The sequence below is a fragment of the Stegastes partitus genome, unplaced genomic scaffold (assembly GCF_000690725.1).
Source record: "Stegastes partitus isolate 25-593 unplaced genomic scaffold, Stegastes_partitus-1.0.2 Scaffold2101, whole genome shotgun sequence".
Taxonomy (NCBI): Eukaryota; Metazoa; Chordata; class Actinopteri; family Pomacentridae; genus Stegastes; species Stegastes partitus.
In genome coordinates, this window is record NW_007579832.1 from 65,040 (window position 1) to 85,470 (window position 20,431).

The 20,431-nt window shown below is 41.3% G+C and overlaps 1 protein-coding gene across 1 annotated transcript in view; it reads right to left on the reverse strand.

Annotated features, from left to right (window-relative positions):
• Positions 1-4,350: 4,350 nt before the first annotated feature.
• Positions 4,351-20,431, reverse strand: part of fbxl20 (F-box and leucine-rich repeat protein 20) — a 24,747-nt gene continuing 8,666 nt past the window's right edge. Inside the window, exons 3-15 of the mRNA XM_008303945.1 lie at positions 19,931-19,985; positions 19,723-19,797; positions 17,775-17,869; positions 17,606-17,674; positions 17,424-17,519; positions 15,944-16,070; positions 15,348-15,422; positions 14,509-14,639; positions 13,774-13,834; positions 13,571-13,615; positions 13,432-13,488; positions 11,051-11,263; positions 4,351-6,968 (exon numbers count right to left, since the gene is read on the reverse strand). Of these exons, the coding sequence (XP_008302167.1) occupies positions 6,861-6,968; positions 11,051-11,263; positions 13,432-13,488; positions 13,571-13,615; positions 13,774-13,834; positions 14,509-14,639; positions 15,348-15,422; positions 15,944-16,070; positions 17,424-17,519; positions 17,606-17,674; positions 17,775-17,869; positions 19,723-19,797; positions 19,931-19,985 (1,207 nt within the window). The 3' untranslated portion in view covers positions 4,351-6,860. The remainder of the gene's footprint in view (positions 6,969-11,050; positions 11,264-13,431; positions 13,489-13,570; positions 13,616-13,773; positions 13,835-14,508; positions 14,640-15,347; positions 15,423-15,943; positions 16,071-17,423; positions 17,520-17,605; positions 17,675-17,774; positions 17,870-19,722; positions 19,798-19,930; positions 19,986-20,431) is intronic.

Here is a 20,431-nt window from a genome sequence, read left to right on the forward strand (position 1 = left end):
TTACTGGAGCTTTTTGGTTTCGTGGTAGGTAATAGAATAAAACTGGAGCTAACTGCATTATGAAGACAAAAAACACTCCCAGCAACTCTGTGAAAAGGTTACTGAAAAGTCTAAGGCAGGGGATGATGCAAGAAAATCTCTAAGTCTAATATCCTTTGGAGTCCAGTTAGATCCATCAAAAAGAAATGGAAGGAATATGACACGTTTTGAGCAGGTCAGCCTCAAAAACTGAGTGACTGAGCGAGAAAGTGACTCGTAAGGGAGTCCATCAAGACCCCTATGATTCCTCTGAAGGAGTTACAAGCTTCAGCAGCTCAGATGGGAGAGACTGTTCATACAACAACTGCTGCCTGTTCTTCACCAGTCAAAGCTTTATGGGAGAGTGAAGAAGAGAAAGACACATTTGAAAAGGGCTGGAATAATAATTAAAAAAAAACTGGACTAGAGTTCACCAGAAGGCATGTGAGAGACTCTGAAGTCAGATGGAAGAAGGTTCTTTGGTCTGATGAAACTAAAATTGAGCAATTTGGCTATCTGACTAGAGCAGGGGTGTCCAATCCTGGTCCTCGAGGGCCACAGTCCTGCATGTTTTAGATGTTTCTCTCTTCCAACACACCTGATTCAAATAATCAACTCATCATCAAGCTCTGCAGAAGCCTGATAACGATCCTGATCATTTGAATCAGGTGTGTTGGAAGAGAGAAACATCTAAAACATGCAGGACTGTGGCCCTCGAGGACCAGGATTGCCCACCCCTGGACTAGAGGCTATGTTTGGCTAACACCAAACACACCATCCCCACTGTGAAGCATGGTGGTGGCAGCATCATGACGTGAAGCAGGGAGGTGGCAGCATCATGATGTGAAGCATGGTGGTGGTAACATCATGATGCTTCTCAGCAGCCGGACCTGGAAGGCTTGTAAAGTTGGAGGGTAAAAGTATGTTTGTATCATTTGTCATTATTTATTGAAATGAGACTATGTGAGACGTTTCGAGGGAAAAATCCCACACAGACATCTGAAATGTAAGCCCAACTACACATTGCTTTTTAAAGGAAGCTAAACTGTAATGTACTATGTGTTGCATTTTAAAAGCTCATTATATTTTCCTTTGTGTCAAATTTTCATCTTCAAAAAGCTGTCAGATGAATGTAGCCGAGTGGAAATGTTTCTCTAATATGTAGCAGCATCCTTCTTTACAAACACAGCAAAACAAGCCGAAATCATTTCTTTTACAGACGTATAAGTTTATAAAAACACAGACCGATGGCTGAATTCCATTTAGCTGATTCAACTGTGACGTTCTGGTCTTGTGAGTGTTGGCTCACATTAACTAGGACACCAGAATAGAACAGAGCCGTTGTTAATCTCCTTAATTACACCTGTGTTGTCTCTTCAGAACAGCCATATTTACTTCAGGTTCTCAGAAACTGGCCGATGCAGAATTACAACACCAGGTTGCTTTATTTTTATGTGAGAACAAACGATTCTTTCAAAGTTATATTTGTCTGATCCCCCCCCTTAAAAAACAAACACAAATTCCAGTCTGAGAACTGTTGGTTTTTCCAATTCTGCTCCTTGACTAAAGCAAATCAATTAGACTCATTGAAAAGCTGATTTAATCCTGAATCACACAACCAGCTGAGAGCCCGACTCAGAGCGGAGGCACAGATGGAGGAGTGGTTACCGCTGGCTCACTGCTGCCATCTACTGCTGCAACGTCAAACAGTCTCCAGTCTGCTCATGTGAAGACCAGAAATTCAGAGCTGAACTTTGAACCACAGACTAGAAACATCATCCAGTCCTGCTTCCTGCTCCAGAATTAAACTTCCAAAAGTCATCCTTGAACTTATTTCTTCAACTGCTTCATCCTTTTTGGCATAAACCCCCAAAAATTCCCTCTCTTAACTCTCTTGAGAAATGCAGCAGCTCTTCTTACTGCACAGTAAACCATCATTAAGGAATTTAGTCCATTTGACTCATCTTTTATTAGTTTACTTGACATAAATATGTGAGTTCTGCTCATTTCTTGTTAACTACATTTTATTTTAAGGCCACTTTTGAACTCTGAAACACAAGTTCTTTAAACCTTTGACTTCAAATTACAAGTTGAATGAAGAAACATCTGAGAATTCACTCATTAAGTTTATACAAAACAAAACTAGCAGGTACTGTAAGCAGATTTCCCAGAGTGCATTATTCAAAGATAAGAAGGCCTGAGAGACTGATTGTTTCATTTATTGAGAAAACAGGCATTACTGGTTGTCTTTAATAAACTCAGCTAAATTATGGTTGCTTCTTTATATATTAATCAAAACAGTTGTGATCAAGACCTCTACACTAATTCATTCAAATCAATACCTTAAGTTTATTAAAGGTGTTTTCTCAGCCAGTTCTACACTTTGGCAACTCATAAGACAATAAAATAAACTAATTCAATCAACCAAACTCACATTTTTAAGATGGTGTAAGAACTTGGGTTACTAAGTTCATCCATCCATCCATCCGCCGCTTAATCCTCACTAGGGTCATGAAGGGCTGGAGTCTATCCCAGCTGACTCAGGGTGAAGGCAGGAGACACCCTGGACAGGTCACCAGTCTATCACAGGGCTACACTTAGAGACAGACAACCAAGCACACTCACATTCACACCCACGGACAATTTAGAATCACCAATTAACCTCAACATGTTTTTGGACTGTGTGTGAGGAAGCTGGAGAACCCGGAGAGAACCCACGCTGCACGGGGAGAACATGCAAACTCCACACAGAAAGATCCCGGGTGTCCTCACCAGGACGCAAACCGACGACCTTGATGCGAGGCTACGGTGCTAACCACCGAGTCACCTTGCAGCCCGTTACTAAGTTCAATGAACTTCAAATGATTCACATCACCTTAATTCTTACTTCTCTCCATTGGCTCCCTGTTTGTCTAAGAACTCATTTACGACTGTACTGAGATTTCTAAAATAATTAGATCACTAGGATCTTAATGTACATAAACCCTTTTGGGTTTGGCCCAAAGCCAATCATGAAATGTTTTTAACACATCACAAATCACGTGTTGTGCATTAAGCGGGTCACTGCACGCCATAAACAACCCTCCATCATAAAATGACGAAGCTTAAAAAGCATAGAAGTTACACATGAAACACACCAACAGTGACATGCTGTTTATATGCAGTTCCATGATATCACGTCATTCTGGTTGTTTCAAAGTTGAGGCTTAGAGTTTGACATCAGAGTCACAGACTTCTTTTAGATCACTTCCCAAAACCCACTTTTATACACCTGCTTATGAGGAACTTTATCTATTTATTGCTTATGAAGATTGCATTGCTCTTCTTATGTTATTTGCATTCATTAATACTGACTTATTGCAATTTTTTTTTAATGTCTGTCGTTTTCTCGTTTTAGGGTCATTCCATGTCAAACCATCAAATATTTTTAGAACAGTTTCTGCTCCACCATCTCTGATCTGCCTTAAACTTTTAGAGCATAAACTATTTTTATTTCTGAAGAAATTTAAAGATTTTTAGCTAATCAACTATTTTCCCGAGATAATACACATTTTTAAATTGTCCGTTGACCCACTTTCAGCAGATTTTTTTCCCGCTTAAGGCTGTTTGAACAACAATATCTCAGAAAACATTAAAAGATAAAAACCTGAATTTTTCACTGTTATAGTAAAAATTTAATCCAAGTAGAGCTGAGTTTTGGAGAAGTAACAGTGAAAAGTTCAGCCTTCTATCTTTAATGGTTCTAGTGTTAAAATTACACCCTTTATTATACAGTAAAAACAGAAAGAACAGTCAGTGTCTGTGTCATTTTTTTTGGTGTCATTTTTTCATCCTCTTGTGCCTTTATGTGTGTTGTTTTGCATCTTTTGTGGCTTTTTGTATTTTATTTTTCCTTTTTGCTTTTGTGTCTTGTCTCATTTTTGCATTTTTTGGGGTCTTCTGTGTCATTTTTGCATCTTCTTGTGTATTTTTCATCTTTTTTTGCCTCGTCTTTGCATCTTTTGTGTCATTTTGGCATCCTCTTGTGTCTTAATGTGTGATGTTTTGCATTTTTTGTGGCTTTTTGTATTTTACTTTTTTGCATCTTCTTGTGTCTTTGTCGTTTTTGTGTCTTTTGTGTCATTTTTACAGTTTTTCACCTATTAGAACTTAGATATTGTCGCTCAAACAGCCTCAAATTTCATTGAGGAAACCTGCTTAAAGTGGGTCAATGGGTAAATTTCACAGATGCTACTTTAAACATCTGTAATTAATGATTTCAAAAAAAATTTTTCAAGCAAATCAGAGACGACTGAACGAACATATTCAACACCAGAGAGAAAACTAGACAAGTCTTAATAATATAGGTATATATTTATTCATACGTACATATTCATTTATATCGGTTAATTGTAAAAAAAAAAAAAAAAAAAAAGAAGAAAAAAGAAAAGAAAAAAAGGAAAAGATTTACAGTAATTATATGAACTACAGTCATTGTCAAAACTGGTTTTTTTTGTTTGTTTTTATTTATTTCTCAGGAGTCAATCTACCATGAACACACTGTAGATTCACCTGTTGCCCTCTTTTATTTTGTAAAATCCTCAACCCGACTCCAGTGTTTGGGACCGAACATGCAGAAAAACAAACGGACACAGGTGTTGGATGCTGAGCTGGGAAATAAAATCCGGTGTTTCTCTGCCTTGTAGTGTATTTCTGTACCTTGAACAGACTGGTGACAGGTTATTTCTTTCTGTGGGGAGCAGGTTGAGTATTACTGTAATCCATTCAAAGTGTCGCTGTCGTCTGGAATCCTATGACTTTAGTCTTAACCCCGGAGCATGAGGACAGAGTACATTACATTTCTCCGCCATTTTGACTCTCGTTTCCTCCTCCCCTCCTCATTCAAACAAAACAGATCAGACTGGATTACACTGGATTCATCTCGGCTCGTATTATCCTGCAGCGTTGTGCCTGATGCATGCCTGCAGCCGTGCATGTGGCCGATCAATAGTCTGGAGAGCGAAAGGCATAAAAATGAAAAGGAGAGGAAAGAAATCTTTCTACTAAAGCGGCACCAGACGCCCGAAGAGCCTCTCCATGATGGAAACATTCAATAAAGTGGATCCTACGTCATACACACACACACACACACACGTCATCGAGGACTCCTCAACTCACATTTACAACAGCAACAAAAAAAAAAAAGAAAACATTTAACATTTATTACAATTGCACTGGTGTCGAAACGTCCCCCGGACAAAAAGGCTGGACATTTAGTAACAATGAACTCTTAATGACAAAAAAAAAAAAAAACTCCATCCGATCGAAACTGAGGGAAGAGGGGCTTCAAACTGAGACACTGAACTTCAAAACACAAAGCAGGCAGAATCCAAAAAAACCACAGCAAAAAAAAAAAAAAAAAAACAGAAAGAGATCGAGTGGAGGAGAAAGAAAAGAGACACATTTATAAAATGAGACAGAATAAAGCAGGTGCAGGACGAGATAATCCAGAAGAAAGAAAAGAAAAAGGCTGAAATACTTCCAAAAAGTCGAGGGGCTTGAAGTCCGTTGTAGCCTCCCCCCCACACACACAAAACAAAATAAAATAAATCATTCCGTCAGCAGGCCGGAAGTGTCACTCCGTCGCCCTGCAAGGCCTCATGGGACTCATCCGCTCCTCGTCGAGAAACAACTCAATGAAATCGAACTGAAAAGAAATTGATTGTTTTCAGTTGGCTTTTTTTTTTTCTCTCTCTTTCTTTCCGTCGTCCCCGCCCGGAAGTCATGTAGTGTCTTTTCCGTGTCCTCGGAAACTCCCCGCCGACCGACTCGCCGTGATCTCGCGTCGCCTTCGCGTCGTTTCTCCAGCTGGCTTGGACTCCCCGCGGTCCTCCTCGCGTATTTACAATTAGATTTTTTAAAAAACTAGAGGTGTTACATGCAACATTTGGCATCTTCTCCGAGTCCCCACTTGTGTCGTGTTGTTTTTTTGAAGTTTGTTTTTTTAGAAAAATATTGTTTTTTTTTTCTCTTCAGTATATTCTGATTGTAACACAGAGACAGAGAGAGAGAGGTGAGGGGCTTCGGTGGCTGCTTGAAGCGCAGTGGATGCATTTGTTTTTCTTAAATCCGTGTGTTTTGTTAGTAAAATGCTTCGATTTTGAGATAAAGTGTCTCATCATTGCTTGACTGTAAGTGCAAATAGCTGCAAGTATTAAAATAATAATAAAAAAAAAAACACCAAAGAGTCCTTTTGCTGCTTCCTCTGTGTGTGTGTGTGTGTGTTGGGGATGTTGGCAGTTAATTGAATATATCGCTGCCCCCTTTCTTTTTTTTTTCCTCTCTCTTATTTTGAAATAAACAGCCTGCAAGCAAACACTGTCTAGAGGTAGCTGTTATTTCACCACCGAGGGAATAAAGTGGTTCAACGGGATGCTTCAAATCTGTCTCAAAGTGCTTCGTGAGGAGAAAAAAGTCAGGTTTTTTTTTCTGAAAGATCCTTTTGCAGTAAATCCCTCAGCAGCGGCGTCTGATTTATTTTTTTCCCCACCCTCTTTGTAATACTGACGCAGATCAGGAATGTGTTCTTGCAGGAGTTAATGTGTGAGTGTGTTTGTGGCTCGTGTGAGATTCGAGGATGTCGTTTGTGTTGGGGGGGGAAATGTTACCCAAAACCCTGCAGCGATGTTTGGCTCGCTCCCTCTCTCTGCAGCTCCATAAGGTGGGGGTGGTGGGGGTGGGACACACCAGCATGTAGTCTATGATGGACGGGGGGGAGGACAGAGGTCAGGGGTGAGGTGACGTGTGGGAGGAGCGTGGACGAAGGACGACGGGGGGAGGAAGAGGGGAAGGGGGTCTTTACATCATAGCAGGACGCAGCAGCGGCAAAACCTCTGGCGGCTGCCCCCGACGGAGGGCGGCGGAGTGACGGGAGCGAAGTACGCGTGCACTTTGATGTTAGGCAGGTGGGTCTGAAACGCAAGAAACACAACGGACTTGTCAGTGACTCGTTGGAATATGTGGGGAAACTGCTGGAGGTGGTTCAAAAGGCATGTTGGCTTTAAAAAACAATACAAAATTACACCATTTTTTCAGTCAGAAGCTGTAAAAACAGAGAGAATCGTTAGATTTTCAACTTTCCGACGGTCCTTGAACTACTCATCTGTGCTACGCTGTTCCATCAGGACATTTAACCACATAAACATCTGAATATTAAACACACAGACACTGCTTATGGATTGGGTTAAACTTAAAGCTTATATTCTTCAAGAATTGTTGGACAGTTGTTGGTTTTAAAATTTCCCACAGCCCATGAACTACTCAACTGTCAAGTGTCGTTAAGCAAAATCATCTCATATCTTGTCAACCATATCTCATTTACAAAATTCCCCAAAAATTAACTATTTAAATAGAAATTTTAAAGCAATATTTCAGTATCATGTGTAATATTCATTTACCACTTCAGTGGCACTGCAGTTTATAACTATAATAAAAATATAAGTAGTAAAACACTGTTAGTATGTAGAGTCACGTTTATGACTGGATACCTGTGAAAATGTTCTACGTGTACATTTTTGATAGATAAATGAATACATGCAACCTTCTTTGTTTTTTTTATGATTTATGACATTCTAACTGTGTCATACAGCACAGCAGATATCTTTGACTTCTCTCACTTCCAGCCACTCTGGCGCTCTTTCTACAGACATCAATATTTTTCAGAGCCACAAACTATGAAAAGACAGAACAGGAAACCAAATTTAAGCTTAACATTAGTTCATCAACATCACTTTATTCTTAAAAAAAGAAAAGAAAAGAAAAAAAGCCACTAATAAACAGTTTTTCTCAGAAATATTTCAATGTAAAGTGTAATATTTCATTACCACAAACAATATTACTTTACTAATTCAGTATTACTTGTTACTTTTCTACTCTAGTCTTATTTTAACTTTCCTATTCTATTTCCAGTCATGTATCATCCTGCTAGCTGATTGCTTTTCTATTAGTCACTGTATTTATTCTATGTTGTGTCATGGTTTTTGCTGCGCAATATCTGGCACGACAGTTTCCTTCAGGATTAATAAAGTTCTATTTTATCTCATCCTAACCAAAAAAATAAAAAATACTCAAAAAGGTCTGCACTCAATGACATTTCTAACATCCCACTGACAACATTTACCAGAGCCAGAGTGAATCTAAAAACAAAATAAAGAAAATTCAACACTCCCGGTTGAACCAACTTGACTCAGCTGTGACCAACAGTCACATGACAAAGATTTAGTGAGTTCTCGGCTGAACTGCAGGCTTTCCATAGAGCAGAGAGAAGGAAACAAAATTAAAAGACAAATAGTTAAATATCTACAGTATGCAGAGTCACCAGTTATTTTTTCTAGTATTGTAACATCTGTGGCTACTTGGAAAATATTATATGTAATTTTTATACATATAAGTCTTGTTGGGTTTTTTTGTATTATAAATAATCTACATTAAAAAATGACTTATTTTTTTCCTTTTCTAACATTCTATTTGTGTCATACTTTACAGAAAACACTTCTAAATTCTCTCTCTTTCTTCATGGTTGTTCTGTTTCCATAGAGGTGCAGGACTTTTTTTTACATTGCAGTGAAAACTGAGCCCACAGTGAATAAAATCATGACAGGAGAAGAGGTTTAACACACACCAGTAGCTACAGTTTGCACTTAAATCACTAAAAGTTTTTGTACAAATCAAGTTTCACTAAATGCAAATTACTGGCAACAAACTCCTGTTTACCAACGCAGTCGGCCTGTGATTGATTTGAATTAAAATTAAAGCCGGGCGTGAGATCCAAGTATGACGAGTCCAACTTGGTGTGGATGGAGTGTTCGCTCGCTGCTATCGAGGAGACAGTTTGTTTTTCACAGCTTAGTTTGGATTAATCACTTGTTGTGGGTGGGAGCGCTGACTCACACTTCAAGAGTTTGATTTGGACAAAGTGTTTGTATCCATGTCATCTGATTCCCCTTCGTGCATTATGCTCAGGGTGGTCAGGAGCTGCAGCGCACGAAGTCTGTGCTCCTACATCTGTGGTATGTGTGTGTTGCAGCACTGTTGCAATGTTGTTGAAATGTTACCTTTGGTTTGATTCTAATCACCTGGAATCATCCGAAGGTTAGATTTTTGTTACCGACACTGACTTACAGATATTCAAATGAGAACATTGACACGACTCTCAGGTCTGTCACTACATATGAATCCTCCCTCACAGAACTGCTGTTTTGTTGTGGAAATTCAACTTTACAAATTCCGGATGTGGCAAATTTGCAAGTAATTAACATGACAGACGCCCTACACAATAACTGCAAATTACTGGAGGTCTCAAGCTGATACTAGTCCCGTGTAAACAGGGCTTCAGGTCGGTGTTATACTTTCTGTAGATGCGTTCATGAAGCCTACAATTTGTGTCTGTACAACAACGACACTACAAGGGCAGTAGAACACATACAGCTGTCAACAAAAGTTAACATACACTTTAGAAGACCACATGTATCATGGCAGTCGTGAGCCTTAACCCCAAGAACACCAAACCTACCATCAAGCATGGGGGTGGCATTATTATGCACTAGGCCTGTTTTGCTGCCAGTGGTGCTTCACACTAAGTAAATGGAATAATAAAGGAGGAGGATTACCTCCACATTCTTCAGGAAAACTTAAAGCATCAGTCAGATGGTTGAGTGTTGGAAGGAGTTTGGTATTTTAATCGAACAGTGAACCCAAAAGTGGTAAAGAAATGGTTAGAGTTAGGCTAGAGTTAAGGTTTAGGTCAGGACTTTGGGGAGATCAGTCTAAAACCTTAATTCTAGCCTGATTTAACCATTTCTTTACCACTTTTGGATTCATTGTCGTATTACAATACTTGAGTCTTGGAAGGAGTTTGGTATTTTAATACGACAATGAACCCAAAAGTGGTAAAGAAATGGTTAAATCAGGCTGGAATTAAGGTTTTAGACTGATCTCCCCAAAGTCCTGACTGAAACCCCATCAAGAACTGTGGACTGGATTAAAATACCAAACTCCTTCCAAGACTCAAGTATTGTAATACGACAATGAATCCAAAAGTGGTAAAGAAATGGTCAAATTAGGCTAGAATTACGGTTTTAGACTGGTCTCCCCAAAGTCCTGACTTAAACCCCATCAAGAACGGTGGACTGTGATGAACAAATCCATGTTAGAAAGCCAAAAAATGTAGTTAAACTACACCGATTCTGTCAAGAGGAGGGTCAAAGATACAATCAGAAGCTTGCGGACGGAAACCAAAAGTGCCAAGTTGAGGTGAAAATAGTCAAAATATTAGCTTTGCTTTATGTTTATTTTTGACCCAACAGATTTTGTCATAGCTCCAGAAGACCTGTAATAAATCTATGAAAGAACCAAATTTTGTGACAAAGACAAGTGTTTCAATGATTCCTTCATAGAAAATTGAGAGTTATCAGAGTCATTGGAAACTCAGGACCGCCATAATAAACACAGCCTTTTCAAGTGTATGCAAACTCTTGTTCACAACTGTAGATGCTAAACTGTTTGGAACAAAGTCCTTCAAGAAAACTGTGTGCATCCGAAAGAGAGTATAATTACGGCTTTAGCAGGATGCAGCCCCTGAATTAGAACACAGATTTATTTCTCATGACAGTCTTGGTAAAACAAACTGTTCCTGTAAGTTCATCTACTCTACAGGGAGTTGTTTTTTTGTTTTTTTTAATTTTATTTCCGTTAAAGGATATTTCAGACCTCCAAGATGTGGAACGAGTGGCTTCTCTCACATTGCAGCTCTGTGACTGTAAGATATTTGTGTCTGTCTGTGGTCCCAGAGCAGACGTGGTTTCGCAAAGGTAGAGAGTTCATGTCCATCTATGTTTAGCGAGAAGCTGGTTCTACTTTACATAAACAAATAACACTGAACAATCTGACAGCAGCCTGAATGACTGAGAGACATAGAATCAGTTAGCGTGAAGCCAAATGAAACGCAGCATATGTTGAGTGCATAAAAATGACTCACTGCTACCAGCTAACTCACCCTTAGTCTCTTGATGCCGGCTCGGGTGATCTGCTGGCAGTCGTAGAGCTCGATGCGATCCAGACTGTGGCAGCTCTTCAGGTGCTCCAGCGAGGCGTCCGTGATCAGGGGGCAGTTGTCCAGCTCGATCACCTCCAGCCGGTCGTGAGCGCAGGGTCCGCTGCCCAGGTGTCTGATGCCGTCGTCGGTGATCAGCTCGCAATGGGACAGACTCTGGAGGAAGACGGTGAAACCAACGCAGGAGTTACTCGGCTGTCTGCTAAAGCGAACCGAGAGTCGGTGTTTCTAATGCAACAGGAGTGAAACCTGTTTCACCCTCTGAATAACAAAAACGCCAAGCAGGTTGGAAAGGTGCTACATTTCTTTAACAAAGCACCATTTATTAGATCCAAAGACTGTTAAAAAAAACCCCAGAAAGAAGCATCAGATTTTCACCTAACCGATGGTCCTTAAACTGCTCATCTCTGAAATCTCTCTAAAATCCTATACAGTCATGACTCGATAATCCGACACTAAATGTAAAACCTTTTTTTATGTCGGATAGCAAGGCTGTCAGATTGTCAAGACGGAGGTCGAGATACAAGGAGGGCTTGATGCTTGAAGGCTCATTTGTTGTTGATATTTATTGTTCATAGTTGTTATTATAACTAGTAGGGCTGGTCCCAATAGCACTTTCTGGTCTCTGTTAATAATGAATATCAGAATATTCGGTGCGGTCGGGGGACACTTCCACCCCGGGGGAGCGTTCTGACAGGGTGGAAGTGGCCAGAACACACAGTCAGTACTTGGCTGGTGCTTAGCTAGTGGTCACACTTCTGTTTCCAGTGGCGCCACTCCCCTGCCGCTGCCACCATCCCTGTTTACTTCTGTAAACACTGAGCACGCTCGCTGTGTGTGACGTCGTTGTGTCCTCTTCTTCGCAAGCGAGACACTTTTGGGTCGTATGAAGTTCACACAGCAGATCACATACAAGCCGTGTTTAACTGGAAATGTGAACGAACTCACAAGAAAAATGGATTTCACAAAAAATACGAATTGAGCATTAAGTCCTGCAGTGTGAACGGAGCCAATCTGTCAGATTGTTCAGTCAGATAATACGCCGTTATCCTGATTGGTGACATAAAATGTCACGTTGGAGTCAGAATCCAAGGCTGTCGGTATGTTAAGGCTGTTTTTAATGGGTTCCGTTTGTTTTTCCTAAAACCTGTCGGATAGCAACGTTTTCGGATTGTTAAGGGTCGGATTAATCGAGTCACGACTGTATTATTGCACTGCTGAGGTTAAGCAGGTTAAATTTAAACTAAACCTTATATTTTTGTTGGATTTTTCAACTTTCCCACAGCCCTTCAGCTACTCAGCTGTCATGTGCTGTTGAACAAAATGTTCCAAATCGAAGCTTAAAGTCATATTAGTCCATCAGAGTCTCTTTGTTCTACATGTTTAATTCAAAAACACACCATTAACGAGATTCAGTAAAAAAACAAATAATTCTGTGTTCCTCAGTGCAGCTGTGGAGCCAATAGTGACTCAGCTGCAACCGACAGTCACTTGAGAAAAAATTCAGGGACTATTGGGCTGAACTGCAGCCTGTGTTTACACATAGCACACAGGGGTAAACAATCATACTAAAGTAGTCACATGTTTTTGCCAAATACTATGTCATATATAATGTTTGCCAAAATGACACCATGTATCAGAGCCAGAAACTGTAAAAACAGAGAGAATCATCAGGTTTTTACCTACTGCCAGTTACTGAAGCAGTCCTGTGTAATGTGCTGTTCTGTCTGGAAACTGAACCAAACTCTGGCTTGAAACGTGTTATTTCATCAAAGAAATATTCATCTCACCTGTCCTGTTTAAAATTCTGTCAAACCTTTTGTACCACATTCTGTACACAATCTAAAATGTTCCTTGACGTAACTGAGAAGCCATTAGTGACTCAAGTGTGCAAATTCGGAGGCTTTTTGGCTGAACTGCAGGCTGTGTTTACACAGAGCAGATGGGAGACAAGCATGAAAACAAATAAAAGCGTAAGTAGCAAAATATCTGTAACATGTAGAGCCAAGATTTTTTTTTTTTCCAGTATTGCTAACACCTGTGAGTACTTGGAAAAATGTTGCACGTGTTGATTAAATTTCTTTTTCGTCTCTTTTGTACAATAAACAATCAAAATTAAAACTGTAGTTTTTCCTTTTATTCATGATCTTTGCAATTATAACTTCCTTATAGTGCACAGAAGGCACTTATCTCTCCGTCTTCATGGTTGTTCTGTTTCCATAGAGGTGCAGGACTTTATATTGCAGTGAACAATGAGTCCACTGTGAGGAAAAAATGTGCAAAAGACGCCCAGAAAGTGCTTCAAGTGACAGGTACACACTCACCAAGACTTGCAATCGAGGGCAGTGGATCGACAGCTGGATGAGTGTGCCGTCCGTGATCTGATGCAAAAGTAAAAAGAGTCACATATCTAACAGTAAAAACTGCAGACTTGACACAACTGTGCTTATCACACAGACTTACCTGCACACATTCTTCTAAATCCATCTTCTCAAGTTCATGACAATTCTGCAGAGAGAAATGACACAGGCAGAATTTACACAACCCTCTATCGAGTTTATTTTTGAGAATGCTTGAATTATTTCACTGTCCAGACATTTTGCCAGGACGGTTTGAACACTAGAATAAGAGATTGTGGTTGCAGCGTGTGCAGATGAGTAACTCACTCTTGCTAATGTAGTGAAGCCCACGTCTGTAAGCTGAGAGCAGCGAGCCACTTCTAATATTCTGAAAGGACAAACACAAGAGTTACACAATGGAAGCATCACTTACAGTCCGTCAGTCTCGGACTTCCTGCACGCCGAGCCTGGATGGGACTTTAAAGTAACCAGATCTACAGTAGTAAAGCTATCTTTACAGTAGAGAGGCCCACGTCCTCTTTGTTTTTCTCCATGATTACCGTTCTATTACTGCAATGTTAAAGCTCAAAATAAACCTCCTCCTAGATTTTTGTTTGTTTGTACAGAATCTGGTTCGAGTAAGCTATTTATTTTGGCAAAATTATAAAAGAGACATGTAGGATAACATTGTTTTGATGAAATATCACAATTTTAGGCTGAGATCTGGTTCATTTTCCCAACTGAACTGCACATAAAACACAATTTGCTCAAAGAAAGTTTAAAAAAATCCCACAATTCTGTCTGTTTTTACAGTTGCTTGCTCTAAACAATAGGCGATTTGAAAAAAATTTAAATGCTTTTTCAAATCTTACAGCCTCTTTCGGGGTTAAGAAGGTTAAATATACTATTTTTGAGCTCATCAGTCTACCAGGATAAAGACTGTAAGTCAATTAGAAAACACAACTAAAACCAAGTTAATGCTTTCCACAATAATCAAATTAAGCGGCTTTTTTTGCAAGATCTGTAGCTAAACCCGGAGAGCCGCCGGGCGCGTCAACTCACCTGAGGCGAGGGCAGTTCTGTCCCAGAGCGTGCAAGATGGCGTCTGTGATGTTGGCACAACCCGACACACACAGAGACTGCAGGCGGTGACAACCCCGACAAATGGTGATGAGGCCTTCGTCTGTGATCTGCTGCTCGCAGGGACAGAAAGGATGCATTCACTTAAAGGCACGTCGAGTGTGAAAGCAAGTGTTTCCTTTGTGCATCGGGAGCAAACAATGTGTTGGAAATGACTCTACATACAGTCATCCTCACATGTATTCATACATTCCATTAAAGAAAAGGAAAAATTCACAATAGTCACTCAAATAAATAGAAACTGAAAAAAGTAATAATGAATAAAAATTTGCTAAATTATAATTTAATGAAATAAGACATTGCCTTTGAATTGTGGCTGAAAAGAATAATTTAAAAAAATAAAAATAAAAAAATTGTCCCGGACAAATTAGAGCACTTTTGCTGATGAGCAGTGGGCCAAAATGGGTTGTTCAACAAAATATTAGTTTACAGGTCCCACCATGCTTGTTTTTTTGTTTTTTTTTAAATTTAAATATATATTTCTGTTAAACCGTGATTCAAAAGCAATGTCATGATTTTCATTAAATTTTTATTTCTTACTACTTTTGTCAGTTTCAACTTATTTCAGCTGTTTTCTTCCTTCTCTAACGGGAGGGTATGAATACATTTGAGGACGGACGACTGTATTGGTTGTGCATCACACTGGAAAAAATAAGGATTTGGGTACTTTTTATTTTTTTTTTTAGGGAAGCTTCAGTTTCAACTCAGTGAAACCACAACACTGGTTTCCCTGATTAATCCGACTCGTTATCTCTACTCACCGAGCATGTTTGTAAGTTGAGTGTGACCAGCTCTGGACAGTGAGCCCCGATGTGCTTCAGAGCCTCGTCTTCTAGCTGCAGGAAGACATTACAAATGAGGAAAAATCTGACACTTCTGACATTAAATTAAATTCCACAGTTCAGAGCACCACAAACCACAGCTGAGTTAACACCTCCGGCACACTGAGCGGACGTGTTGTGATTTGTTTTTTCCTTTAGATAAATGGAGTGTGACGCCTGCACGGAGACGCGTGGTTGTCTTTTAACACAGCCATGTTGACTGTCAATATGACAGGATGGCGTGATGTGAAGGCTTTACATTTGCTGTAAACAGTGTGCGGCGCCCCTTTACTCAAACCCGCTGCATGGGAATTGGTGCATTTTATGTTTTTTTTTTTTATGCAGTTGCAGCAGCTGTGTTCTATTTGGAAAGTAAAATAAGAGGAACTAGTAGAAGTGACGAAAGGTTTAAAAATAAACTGGGCCACCTGATCGGTTCAGCGTTGAGCAATAAAAACGGTGCAGTTAAGAAGTAGCAGATGAACTTTTTTTTTTCCACGAAACTTTAATAACTCCGTCTCCTTCTAAAACAGTACCTGTGTGCAGCCCTTGAGGAAAAGGCCTTTGAGTCCGGGGCAGGAGCGAACCAGGGCCTGGATGCCGTCCTTGGTGACCTGATCACACCAGGAGATGTTCAGCTGCTCCAGCAAAGGACAACCCTCACTGAGAGGACGGGAAAACAAAGAGGGTGAGAAGTGGGAACTCGGGACAACAAGACAAAGACAACATACTGAACACACAATGAAAACAGGCTGTTTTAGGGAAATATCCTTGATATAGAGTTTAGTGCAAGCCACACAGTAAATGCATAAAACGATCTCTGATTCTCTGCCTTTGAGGCTGAAAAGTTGTCACCAAAGTGGCACAGAAACAAACATCAAATTTCAACTTTCTGACATTCTTGAACGCCTCATTGGTGACATGTTGAAAGTAACCAAGTTTAAAGTCGTGGTAATTCATCAAAATCTTTTTAATTGTTTGCTCTAACTACATTTTGCAAAAAAGAAAAAATTCTGCGCTCCTCAGCTCAGCCATAGATATAATAAAGGCTAGATGTCTTAAGGCGGCGTTTCGAACAGGATCACCGGCGGCCATCTTGATTCGGGGCAGCTCTCTGGCGGAACCTGTGGTCCCTGAAGGAAGGTGAGTGATCTGCACAAACGTAAATTCTCTTGTCTCGCCTAACTCTTGACGGATTTACAAACGGTTTGGTTTCTTACAAACATTATTAACGTGGCTACAATTCAGATTATAAAAATACAAATAGCATAAAAAATAATTAAAATACTAATTGTGTAACATAATTATCTGTAAGTGCAGTGTTATAACTACACCTCTGACGTTTATAACAAACCAAACCGTTTGAAAATCGGTAGAAAATTGAGCAAGTTATGGTTATTTAAAAAGTACATGCACCACTACGACACAATGCTATGGGTGAGCGAGTGTGCTGTGCCAAGATGGCTGCCAGTGTGGTCGTGCGATTCCATTGGCCGGCAGCGCGGACGAGACATCCAGCGTTTATTATATATAATCTATGAGTTCAACAGCAAAGCCATGACTGACTCAGCTGTGAGCAACAGCCATGCAGGAAAAACTCTGGAACTTCTCGGCTGAACTGCAGGCTATGTGTTAAGTCTAAAACAAAGTCAAAATGAAAATAGCAAAATATCTACAGCATGTGTAGCCCCTGCATTTATTTTTTTCTAGTATTATTAACAGCTGTGGGCAATTGGGAAAATACTGCACATGTCGATTCCAGGTTTTTACATTTTTACAAAATTAATAATCCGAGAAATTCAACTTTCATTTTTCTTTTTTTTAATGATTTATTGCATTAAAACGTTGCCATACAAGAAACATCTGAGTCCTCTCTCCTTCTAGTTGCTGTTTCCATAGAGATGCAGGAGAAAAATGAACCCGCAGCAAGTAAAATAGTAAAGCGGCAAAAACCCAGAACCTGCTTGAGATTTAGAGGATTAATAGGAAAGATTTTTAAAAAAAGCAGCAGCAAACCTGAGAGCTTTGAGTGACAGGTTGGTGATGGAGGTACACGAGGCGAGGTCCAGGTGCTTCAGCTTTGGACAGAACTTACTGAGGCTGTTACACGTGCTGCAGAAGGAGAAGAAGACGATGAAAGATGTAAAGAAGAACAAGACAAATCAGCAGCGCCGCCGACTGATAATCCAACCACAGACCTGTCAGTGATCTTGGTGCAGCCGTTCAGACTGAGCAGCTCGATGTTTCTGCAGTTCTGTGAAAAAGTCCTACACACAAGAAAAAAAAAATGTGTCACAGCAGTCAAACTGTCTCTTTCTGCCTTCAGGGTCTAGAACAAGAATTTCTGTGAGTCTTCGCCAAACCCACCTCAGGGCGCTGTCACCCACACCCTGGCACCCCCGCAGGCTCAGCTTCCTCAGGAACCCCCCGCATCGCTTGGAAATGTTCTCCACCACCCGGCCCTGCAACAAAACAGGCGACTCAGCCGGTTCTACTCGTTTCTACGCCTCGTTTTAAGGTTGTATGTTTCAGTGTGTCTTGTGGTTGGTGTAAATGTGGGGGGTGTGGATTAATGCTTGTGTCATTTCCCCCACATTGAAGATGGTCACATCAGTCAAACTTTGCATTTTCCTGTCTCCTCAATGCTTCCAGGTGAACCATTTAGAATAAACAGTCATGTTTACCATCTATAGCTGCTCCTGCTAACTTTAAAGTGTCTCTAAAAGCTCATCAGATGTTCTGCCGTCGCCTGCAAGAGTGAACACAAGCGTCCTCAAGCACATCTGAGGAAATGAGCGCCGAGTGGATGATTTGGATTTTTGATGGCAAAGTCGATTCATTCAACCGTCGACCTCGTTTTCAGTCGAGGTGTGTCAGAAAAGTTCCAGGACTGGTGTCACAAAAGATAGATTTCAAATCCCCCTGGAGTCTAACACACTTCCCAAGCAGGATTCTTCCGGGATCCTCTGCAGCTCCGTCGTCACAGCCATCTTGATGTCTTCATAGCGGGTCCCCTTGATGACCCCCTTGAGCTCTGGGGTGAGTAGGGAGGTTGCTCCAGCACGGCGATGTTCTTCTCAGCCAGGAACTGTCTGATGCTCAGGGTGTTGCGAGCAGGCGCGTTGTCATGGTGAAGCAGCCATGACTCGTCCTGCCACAACTCTCGCCTGCAGGATCTCTTTGTAGACGTGCTGGTTGATCGTCTGAAGGGAAAACTCGTATCTTTTTTGACACTTTTCTGACACACTGAGAAACTGGCGATGTGCGCATGTCCATCGATCGCTCAAGTCAAAAGCAAAAGAAAGTTCTACAATCAACTGTTATCTACAGATGCAGAGAGAGTCTTCTTCCTGAAGGGGGCGGGGACAGCTGCATTTAAAGCTACAGGCACTGAGCTCTACAGTCACGTCTTTGCAGTAGTTTGAGAGGAAATACGTGAGACTTCCTTTAATTTGCTTAGAAGAGTCACAACATGGGACCTCTACAGTGAAGAGTTTGCTCACCTCNCAAGAGTGAACACAAGCGTCCTCAAGCACATCTGAGGAAATGAGCGCCGAGTGGATGATTTGGATTTTTGATGGCAAAGTCGATTCATTCAACCGTCGACCTCGTTTTCAGTCGAGGTGTGTCAGAAAAGTTCCAGGACTGGTGTCACAAAAGATAGATTTCAAATCCCCCTTGGAGTCTAACACACTTCCCCAGCCTTCTCGGCCACACCAGCAGGATTCTTCTGGGATCCTCTGCAGCTCCGTCGTCACAGCCATCTTGATGTCGTCTTCATAACGGGTCCCCTTGATGACCCCCTTGAGCTTGGGGAAGAGGAAACAATCCCATGGAGCCAGGTGGGGTGAGTAGGGAGGTTGCTCCAGCACGGCGATGTTCTTCTCAGCCAGGAACTGTGGGATGCTCAGGGTGCTGCGAGCAGACGTGTTGTCATGGTGAAGCAGCCACGACTCGTCCTGCCACAACTCTCGGCTGCAGGATCTCTTTGTAGACGTGCTGGTTGATCGTCTGAAGGGGAAAACTCGTATCTTTTGTGACACTTTTCTGACACACTGAGAAACTGGCGATGTGCGCATGTCCATCGATCGCTCAAATTAAAAGCAAAAAAAGTCCTACAATCAACTGTTATTTACAGATGCAGAGAGAGTCTTCTTCCTGAAGGGGGCGGGGACAGCTGCATTTAAAGCTACAGGCACTGAGCTCTACAGTCACGACCGTCTCTGCAGTAGTTTGAGAGGAAATACGTGAGACTTCCTTTAATTTGCTTAGAAGAGTCACAACATGGGACCTCTACAGTGAAGAGTTTGCTCACCTCGATGTCCCTCTGAAAGTCAAAGAGGTCGATTCGCTGCCAGTTGCTGCCGTCCAAGGCCAGGACATTCCAGGACTGAGAGCGGGGAGCAGGAGGAAGGAGCAGGCATTTAGTTGGAGTTCACTCCCAAACATAAACACATAAAACACACAGTAAAACACAGACAAACAGCCACGCACTCACGCACACCTTGTGAACACAGACTCACCCGTGAGACCTGGGCACAGCGACAGAGTGTCACCACATCCAGAAAGGAGAAGATTCTGGAAGACAGACAGGGACGGTTTAGAGACCCTGACCCGCGCTGCCAGAAGCTTCCTCTTTACAACAAAATGAACCCAAATCAACCCCCGCGTCTGCTTCCAATCGCAGATAATACAAACTTTGGCACGATCCGAGCTGGGAGCAGGTTCCTACAATGCAGCAAAAAAAAAAAAAAAAAGACTGTACAAAGCGCGGAAGCCTCACAAATCACGGCGCTGCAGCTGGACCGGCAGCACCAGAGTCAGCAGCTCGGCTGGCGGCGAGGCCCAGGCTTGACTTACGGCCTCCACTTACTGTTTGCTCAGGGGCTCGAGGGTTTAGGTTTTTGTCTGAAATCAATTTAAATGTTTTACGGCCACTAGCATGTGTGTTTAATTACACTTTTAGGGGGGAGCAGACTGGGGCGGAGGGAGGCTGTTGGCATCTCGGTGTTTATTTGTTAACA